Consider the following 10,239-nt stretch of genomic DNA (forward strand, 5'->3'; position numbering starts at 1 on the left):
CAGCTAACAAATCAGAAACACCCATTCAGTCATGTCCTGCCCCAGTTGAACACAGCTGCCACTCGGCGAAAGAAAAAAGTGTAGACACAGGCTTTTTAGCTTACAAATTACTATTCTGTTTTTTTTTTTATTATTATTATTATTAGAAGGCACATCGAGTTTAGTCCTGCCTTGGCCAGTGCATTCTGAAAGTATGTTTCGGTCTGTAGCCAACAATGCATGTTACTGCAGATCATAGCTCTCCACACAAACTAAAGGCGCAGATGCCGACTTTTTCACAGCTGAATCGTGCAGATCCGATTGCTTTCCTTTGAGCATACAGAATTTACTCTGATGAAATTATTCAGACACTCCAACGCCCCCCCCCCCCCCCCCCCAAAAAAAAAAATCGGATCTTTGTACGATTCAGCCGTGAAAAGGCGGCATCCGCTAAAAGGCGTGCCGTTTGCATCCCTGTTTAAACTCATAGGTTAACCGACTTTAACCGGCTAATGAGGCTTGGTGGTCGGTCAAGATTTTTTTTAGTTTTCGCCATCCCTAATAGTGCCATAATTATGATATTATATAGATTAACATCTGATATGAATGTTTGTTACATGTATTTAGTTTTATTAATAAAACTGTTCTGTTTATAGATGTACTCTACCAATGTATTACTTATTTTTCTGTCCCCACTAACTGGAGCAAATGAGGGATATTTTTACCCATGTTAATATTTTCTGTCCCCTGTTTCTACAACTAGTGAGGGATCTGTCCTCTATTTTCAAATTCCTAGATTAGGCTCTGTTGGCTGTGCTGTCTGGTAGAAGGCATGGCATAGTGTCTCTCCCGTCAGTCACAGCAACACTGGCCAATCGTGAGTGCTTGAGAGCTCGTGTATGAGGAAGAGGGCAGATACGTAGCAGCGGTTAATGTTGTTATTGAATGCGCATGAAGATAAGACAGGAGTCCCTCGGGATCAAGCATGCTTAAGTGTCTTATGATGTTCTGCCACTAGCAGATCAAAGATGATGTTGTAATTGGCTGTATGGATGTACGAGGGGCGTTCAATAAGTAATGCCCCTGACCCACTTCCAGTTGTCTGATCTAGCTGAAATTTTGCATGTGCAATGATTTATATCTCTATGGGTTATGTGGCAAATTACAGCTCTGAACTAATTGTGGTTTCTGATTTACACGTGTTTGAACTGAGTCAGGTGTGAAATGGAGCCTGTTGAGTGTCGCGCAGTGATCCGGTTTTTGTATTTGAAAGGACGCACACCACAGGAGACTTTTGATGAAATGAAAGAAACTTATGGTGATAATGCCCCATCATATGACCTTGTAAAACGCTGGCATCGTGAATTCAAACATGGCCGGAAGTCTGTGGAAACAACTCCCAGACCTGGCCGCCCCCCTTCTGCCATTGATGAGGCATCTGTCCGTCAAGTCGAGGCTGCCATTTTGGAAGATCGGCGCATTACTATTCACCAAATAGCCCAAGAGGTCAAGATTAGTACAGGGTCTGTGGAAACTATTATTCATGACCATTTGCATATGCATAAGGTGTCTGCCAGATGGATTCCCAGGTTGCTCACACCTTTCCAGAAGTGAGAACGCGTCGAGTGCTCAAGGATGAATTTGGAGATGTGCCAAGAAGATGAGTCAAAGTTTTTCAAAAGACTGATTACACAGGATGAAACCTGGGTCCATCACTATGATCCACAGACCAAAGCCCAGTCAATGCAGTGGAAGCACTTGGACTCGCCACCTCCAAAGAAGGCAAGGGTGCAGCCCTCCGCTGGCAAGGTCATGCTCACAGTCTTCTGGGACCAGGACGGAGTAGTGATGACAGATTTCCTGGCAAAGGGTACCACAATTACAGGAGCCCATTATGCTTCACTTTTAAGGAAATTAAGAGAAGCTATCAAAATCAAGAGGCGGGGCAAGATCAGCAAAGGTATCCTCCTCCTGCAGGACAACGCTCCGGTCCACAATTCGCTTGTCGCCAGATCAGAAGCACGGGAGTGTGGCTATGAAATCCTCATCCATCCTCCCTATTCTCCTGACCTTGCACCCTCTGACTTTCACCTCTTCCCAGCCATGAAGTTGTTTTTGAAAGGAAAGCGTTTCCCAGATGATGCAGCCTTGATTTCTGAAGTCACGTCGTGGTTGGAGGACCAACCTGGGGTGTTCTACAAAAACGGTCTCCAGAGCTGCATCAAACGATGGGAGAAATGCATAACTCTGGGTGGTTCCTATGTAGAGAAAGACTAATAACTGTGCCAAGTTTCGTTGCTCTACTGCTATGGGAAGTGGGTCAGGGGCATTACTTATTGAACGCCCCTCGTATTAGCCTTCAACGTTTGGTAGTAAGTGATTTGGGATTTAAAAAAAAAAAAAAGATTGAATTTGTTCTCAGTGTGTCTGTTTTTTTTTTTTTTTTCCTCCCCATTTGTCCCCCAGAGAACAAGCACCTGCTGCCTGCTGACAGGAAGCCTGGCGAGGAGACCGAGAGCCTTGTGGGTAAGCAGGTTGAATATGTTACTGACAAAGGAGTGAAGAGAACCGGGCTGGTCATCTACCAAGTCCCTGCCAAGCCCTCCGTCTACTACATCAAATACGACGACGATTTCCACATTCACGTCTACGACCTGGTCAAGACCACCTAAAATAACAAGAACGCAGCATACGAAGACAAAACTCACCATCACCTCTCCATAGCGTAATCTCGTCGCCTCTCATTGTACTCTCTCTCCACTGTGTGCTGCTGTGGAGGGGTAGAATGGTACAGATGTTTGTGGTTTTGTTCATTCGCGTGTGTCATATTCGTGGACGTCACGTCATCGACGCAAGATTAGAGAACAAAGCTTGAAAGCCTCAATGAGGGATTTTTTGCGCTGGGTTGTCGAGTTGTCTTCTAGCGGGTCTTGGGGTGAAAAGGAAGGCAGTTAGAGCAATTCCTGATTGGGGCTTAAACAGTTTAAAACGGGGAAGCAGGTGTATCTTGAGATATACAGTGTATTTATTGACATTTAATTATTTTTACAACATTTTCGTGATAGTCATGAGCCGTATAAAGACCGACCACAGTTTTTGACAAGACAGAATAGTCAGAGTAATGAAGAATACTTCCAGAATGAGGCTTTTGTATAAAAAAAGAAAGGAAAAAAAAGTCAAGGCGACTATTTATTTTTTGCTTCCTGTTATTCTTGCAAAAGTTTTCAGTTACAGTTCATTAACTACTGTGAATGTAGCTCTTTTCAGTTGAATTGCAGTTTTTTGTAATCTTCCACTAAAAATGAGCCTGAATCCAAGATGGCTGCGCTTCCCATAAAAGCTTCCCATAAGAGCAGTAAAAATGCTGTCTGGACACATTCTTTGGAGAAATTAGAGTTAAAAGACTGAAATCAAGGCTTGGTGTGATTATTTGAATTCACTCTACGTGTAATTTAAGTTTTGTTTTTTGTTTTTTTAAATTTAAAGTTTGTAAAGTTTTTCTGAAGAATATATGAGCTTATTTCCCCAGTGAAATAATTCCAGATTCATTTGTACTTTGTTTTTTGAGAGGCGTAAAATATTCAGCACGCAAAATTGTCTATATTATGTTGTCAGAATATATGTGTATATATAATATACACATAAGGAGGCTCTTTTGTTGTTTTCATGCCTCCTGATCGACAGGATTTTAATGCTTTTTTTTTTTTTTTTTAAATGGCTCTACATTAAAAATTGAGGTTTTATTAAAGTATATTGTTTAATTCATCCAGTGATTACTGCGTAACCATATAACATTTAAATTGTAAACTTAATGTTCTCTGTAGTCGGGTGGGATCATAATGGGGCTGTCTACCTCAGTGTCCCCACTTTAATTTGACGTTTAATTTAAAACAAATCTATCCAGCAGGCTGGATCTTCAGGAAGAAACTATCAGACTGAAAAATCATGCTGAAATTAAAATGAATTGACAGGATGTATCGGGGGTAACTATATGATGTACTATAATGAGTTAATCTCGAATAGTTGTCTTGATTCGAATGGCGCGTTTTACTTTTTCTCAACACGGCGGATCCGAATATAACACATTGGGATAGAAACATGATAAAGGAAAAAGCTGAAGAAGTACTATTGTACGCATCAGCTCTGACTAGTCGTATTTTATGTGGGTCATTCGGAATATTGGACTTAACAACGAAGTTACAATGTCACATTTCATTAAAGATTAACCAAGAATCTGCCAAACCAGCATCACGTAGTTGTGATGCTGCTTTTGCACAGTGTCTTGCAAAAGTACGTATTCATCCCCCTTGGTGTTTGTCCTGTTTTGTCGCATTACAAGCTGAAATTAAAATGGATTTTTGGAGGGTTAGCACCATTTGATTTACACAACATGCCTACAGTTTTAAAGGTGCAAATTGTTGTTTTATTGTAACACAGACAATAATTAAGATGAAAAAACAGAAACCTGGAGTTAAAAGGTATTCACCCCTTTTCGTATGAAGCCCCTAAATAAGAGCTGGTCCAACCAATTCACTTCATAAGTCACATAATTAGTTGGTTAAGATCCACCTGTGTGCAGTCAGTGTCGCATGATCTGTCACATGATGTCTGTATAAACCAGCCTGTTCTGGAAGGACCCTGACTCTGCAACACTACTAAGCAAGCAACATGAAAACCAAGGAGCCTCCAAACAGGTCAAAGACAAAGTTGTGGAGAAGGTTGGGTTATAAAAAATATCCCAAACTTTGAATATCCCAGGGAGCACCATTAAATCCATTATAGCAAAGTGGAAAGAATATGGAACCGCTACAAACCGGACAAGAGACGGCCGCCCACCAAAACTCTCAGACCGGACAAGGAGGGCATTAATCAGTGATGCAACAAAGACATCAAAGATGATACTGAAAGAGCTGCAGAGATCCACAGCGGAGATGGGAGGCTCTGTCCATAGGACCACTTTAAGCCATACACTCGACAGAGTGGGGCTTTATGGAAGAGTGGCCAGAAAAAAAGCCATTGGTTAAGAAAACACATTTGAAGTTTGCCCAACAGCATGTGGCAGACTCACCAAGCACATGGAAGACGATTCTCTGGTCAAATAGACTAAAATTGATCTTTTTGGCCATCATGGGAAATGCCATGTGTGGTGCAAACCCAACACCCTTGAAGCATGGTGGTGGCAGCATCATGCTGTGGGGATATTTTTCATCTGCAGGGCCAGGAAAGCTGGTCAGGACTGAAGGAAAGATGGATGGCGCTAAATACAGGACATTTTGGAGGAAAACCGGTTTGAGTCAGCCAGATTTGAGATTGGGACGAAGGTTCACATTCCAGCAGGACAATGACCCTAAACATACTGCTAAAGCTACACTGGAGTGGTTTAAAGGGAAACATTTAAATGACTTGGAATGGCCTAGTCAAAGCCCAGACCTCAATCCAATTGAGAATCTGTGGCATAACTTGAAGATTGCTGTACACCAATACAACCCATCTAACTTGAGGAATTGGAGCAGTTTTGCCTTGAGGAATGGGCAAAAATCCCAGTGGCTAGATATGCGAAGCTAATAAAGGCATACCCAAGAGACTTGCAGCTGTAATTGCAGCAAAATGTGGCTCTACAAAGTATTGACTTCGGGGGTGGTGGTGAATACCTATGCACACTCCAGATTTCTGTTTTTTCATCTTGATTATTGTTTGTGTCACAATAAAAAAAATTTACCATTAAAGTGGTAGGCATGTTGTGTAAACCAAATGGTGCTAACCCCCCAACAATCCTTTTTAATTCCAGCTTGTAATACGACAAAACAGGACAAACACCAAAGGGGATGAATACTTTTGCAAGACACTGTAAATCTTGATCTGCGTTCCATTCTCATGTTTAACACGTCGTTGTACAGAATCCTACAGACCTCCATGTGTGTTTTTTTTTTTTTTTTCTCCCCACTTGAGCTAATAAAAATTTCAGCCTCCCTTAAGATGGTGGAAAGTTAGTCAGTAACCTGCTTTGTGTAATACACTTAGATGTAATCCCGATGTTTTTCAGTGTAAATGACAAAGCACATCAAAAGTCTTGTTTATGGCGGTAGATCAGTGTTCGCTATTAGCACTGTTGTTATTGTCGTCAAATTTTTCATAAAAGGAATCAAGTAATACTTCACGTGATCTCACGGCTGTATGATAGTGTATACAGGATCGTGGCTGTGTGCCGTAAATGCAAATTCTGTTATTTAAATATTTTAAAAAGGCAACTGTAGGAGTTCTGTAGTTAACGCCTGGCAGATCCATAAGTGAAACTGTTTCTTTTCGTTTGTGGCGTTGATTACTTAAAAGCCACGCAAAAGTCCTCCCGTTCAGTAAGCATAAGGATAAATGAATAAAAAAAGAAACCTCACTCAGTTAAGTGATCGGTGTTTCATTACTGAAGATATTTATCCAGTCCGTTTATTTATTCTCTTCATCCCCATGATAAATGTACAGCTATTAGCAACACATATAGTCAACACATTAATTTAATTACTGCATGCAGTTCCGTAACAGAAACATTAATAATGAGATCAATCACAATGCTCTGCTCTGCAAAATGTTTAAATGGTGTAATCTTATATGTACTTAAATGCGTTTTTTTTTTTTTGTAAATAATGCATATATGCTTGAAATGGTTGTTTTTGTTGCCTTTTTTTTTCCTCATAGCAATTGCACTTTATTTTCGCTTTAGTCTGCCTCTGTGAAAGAGGAGTTGAACTATTAATTCAGGCAGAATCATTTTATCTTTAAAGAGCAACTCCAGCAGGCTTTTTATTCAAACCCTAATCACTGAAGAAGGCGGCTTGACCACTGAAAGATGCATCGTCATTTTATTCACTTCCTGACGCGTATAAGCCTGTGTTGTGTTGGCTTGATTCTTTCTTTTAGAAATTAAAAGCATAAAGGTTCATTTTAAACCGGACATGCTAAGCTTTGTCAGGCAACTAAACTTTATTTGATTATACAGGGGTTATATACAATAGGTTCATAATAATCTGATGGTCCAATGCAGACAATTTGCATATATGTTTATTACATATAGTGAGAAAGCACCAATAGAGATCTTGCAGTCACGTGACCGGAAAGTACACAGCCGCCATCTTGTCGGTAAAAAACACAGCTGAATACTGCTGCACTCGTGTACAGAATGGATCAATTTCAACCGACAGACTACACGGCTCATTTTTCTAATGAACAGATAACTAGATATATGTCTAAAATAAACGACCTACAGATTAGTGACCCTTATGGCTTACCGGACGGAGTTTTCACGACCGTGTCAGTGGATTTTGAACTGCCAGAGGTGGAATACCCAGACGTGTATAATTACCTCATCAACTTTCCCTCGCTGTTCAGTGGTGAAGCACTGCGTGCTTATAAATCTCTGGACAGTTATCTTTACAAAAATTCAGGATTTGTCAGCGACTCAGATGTGGCATCTTGTAAACAAGAAAATAATCCTCATTGGACGGGTAAGTCACTTAAGTATTGAGTATAGCACTGACCAGCCGATTATAGAATAGAATAAGGTAATTCCAGCTGTAATTCCAAATCGTCCGTCTTGTTTACCATGGATCTGGCATTGGAGAGATGGAGGCTTAGCAGTGGAGATTTGAGTAGCTGTTTTCTGAGCTTAGTCAACAGGCCGGCTCTGCCTGCAGCCTCGCTTTTGCTTCCGCTCCCGACGCCGCCTCCTTCCCTTTGCTTCCGATAACAATCCACGGAGACCCCGCTGGTCTCGCTATCTCGTCCGGAATGTTGTGCATGCGATGGAAATTGCTACAAACCGTCATTTTCTGCTGGAAACCAATGTCCAGTAAGTCCATACGGTTGTAGTGGATACTGAAGTCCGATACAGACGAACAACACGCAAAAATACACACAAAAAACACAAAAAACATGCACAGGTAGGGAGAGCTTGTAGCCGCAGCCGTTGTAGTAGAATTGTACATGGTAGGGTTTTCCAGAAGGAAAGGTAGAAGTAGAAGGCGGAAATATGGCGTTTGACCGACAAGATGGCGTCTGTCACAATCTGGATCGGCTGTGACATCACATGCAAGTGAAAAATTAATTTAATTGAATTAATGAAACGAGTTACAGGTTGCATAAATTTAAATCATGACCTGGACAGTAAATAAAGGTTACGGCAACATTACTGGAAGAATTTACATGCTGGACTTTGTTATAAAAGGAGTTCTGCCTGACTGTTGAAGCATACTATTTCTGGATTGATTTAGTGCTTGGACCCCTAAAAGGACAGCGTTACGTAGTTTATAACCCGTTACCGCATTAGCAGCAGTTTTTCCCAAAGACACAAACATCACATGCCTTGTAATATATTTTTTTTAAACTTCTGTGGTACAAGCAAGAATTTTTATAATGAAATTTGCCGGAGTTGCTCTTTAAACTGAGTAAAACCACAGTGAAAACCTAAAGGATACGCTGACGGAAATCACCAAAGGAAAATTTGATTCTTCTCTCGTTTTTCTTGTTCATTCTCATTATAAACTAATGAAAAATTAAATTCTAAAATATGTTGCACCTTAAGTTAAAAAAAAACAAACAACCACCTTGCTTTCAAATATATCTTTTCTGAAATGGATTGATTTTTTTTTTCTTTCCATTATTAAACTTCTAAGCACAGTACACCTTTATGTATGTTTGGTTGTTCATTCTGTCAGGACTTGGGATTAAAACTTGTGGTTAGATTTCTCCCTTGTAGCATTCATTTATGTTTCTGGTGAAAATGTACACTTGTAATTACAGACCAAACGATTATTTAATCAATAGTGGTTTGAGGCCGCGATTGAAAGGATTTAAAGTGGGATGGAGTTGTAGTGGATTTCTCGCTTGACATTAAAGCTGCAGTAAGTAACCTGTATAAAAATAACTTCGTCATATTTGCTAAAACCGTCGATCTATCCTTACACGTGCTTCTAATGCCATTTGCAAGAATGCACTACGCCCAAATCAGAACAACCAAACAGAGTCTGAATCACTGCTAGCGCCTGCTTTCACTGGCAAACACTTGAAACGATTCAAAACCGATGCCGTGTTAGCCACGTTTCTGCTTGACAGGTAATTACCCCTGCTTGAATTGTTTTATTTGATAAACAGAAAAAATAGAACCGCAAAGCTAAGATCATAATGGTTACCGTAACACTCTGTAGCGCATATTGCACATTACCGTGATGCTGCAGTCAGGCTAACATTAGCTCGTTTTCAGTGCTAAGGCTACCGCTTAGCGTTGTTTTATTTGTAAGTTGCTGAAAATATCTTTGTGGCAGTCGTATCGGTTTGCTCTCACAGCTAAATGTACTCAGAAGTGGATTACTGCTTATTAGCACAGTTCACGACAGTTTCTGTTATCCAACAACTTCAAATGCCGTGATCGTTAGCCTGCACATGCACGGCAGCCTCCTCTGCGGGAAGGGGCGGGGCTGGAGCACAGCCGAGAAGGAGGGGGAGGGACCTGGAAGTTGTACTCATTCAAAATTTCAAGCTCGCTCTCTTCTCAGTCCAACTGACTGCAGCTTTAACGATCAGAACCTTCGTAATGAAACCGCGAGAGTGTCTCAGGCGTGGTTTTTCTCTCAAACCCGTGATATCGGCGAACTCCATTTCATCAAGCATGCGTTTTAAAAAACACCCAGATCTGTTTAATGGTAAAGAAAAATCCTGTCGCATAGAACATGACCCTGGTGTACAACTTTATTTGCTGTATAATGTCACTGAGGTGAAGTTTGATCCAGCTGTACAGTTTTAACCTCTTGTCAATGTAAATAAAGCTTCTCAGATGTTTCCTTACGCTTTATAGTATTCACAATTACATTTGGGTGGAAATATCTGTGTATTCACCTGTACTCATTTTACACTCGTGTATTATACTTTATTTCCGATCTGCATCAGTTTTGCTTGGACCGAAAGGGAAATACTTGTCAAGGTCAATCCTTAAAATATTTGATTTAAGCAGATTTAACGATGTATACTCACTGTGCGATTTTGGTTTCTTTCATTCTCGCTAATTGTGAATAAGTAAACCTCTCTCTCGTTCCTCTGTAAATGTGGTTTATCGTACTCTCTGCAAGCTTCCAGTAATCCCCAGCACCCCAGTTTCCCTCTCTGGTATGTGTTCCTGTTAGTTTGCTGCTTTTTGCCAAAGTTATCTTTTCATTAGGCAACGTTCAGAAGTGTCAAAACTGTTCTTGTTGTCTGTGTAACGATGCTATAATAAAA

The 10,239-nt window shown here is 40.6% G+C and overlaps 1 protein-coding gene across 2 annotated transcripts in view; it reads left to right on the forward strand.

Moving 5' to 3' along the window:
* Nucleotides 1–5,716, forward strand: part of zmp:0000000521 (spindlin-W) — a 60,167-nt gene extending 54,451 nt beyond the window's left edge. For both annotated transcript variants that reach the window (XM_060906209.1, XM_060906210.1), the window contains exon 5: nt 2,446–5,716. In XM_060906209.1, the coding sequence (XP_060762192.1) occupies nt 2,446–2,651 (206 nt within the window). In that variant the 3' untranslated portion in view covers nt 2,652–5,716. The remainder of the gene's footprint in view (nt 1–2,445) is intronic.
* Nucleotides 5,717–10,239: the final 4,523 nt, after the last annotated feature.

This window comes from Neoarius graeffei, chromosome 23 (assembly GCF_027579695.1).
Source record: "Neoarius graeffei isolate fNeoGra1 chromosome 23, fNeoGra1.pri, whole genome shotgun sequence".
Taxonomy (NCBI): Eukaryota; Metazoa; Chordata; class Actinopteri; order Siluriformes; family Ariidae; genus Neoarius; species Neoarius graeffei.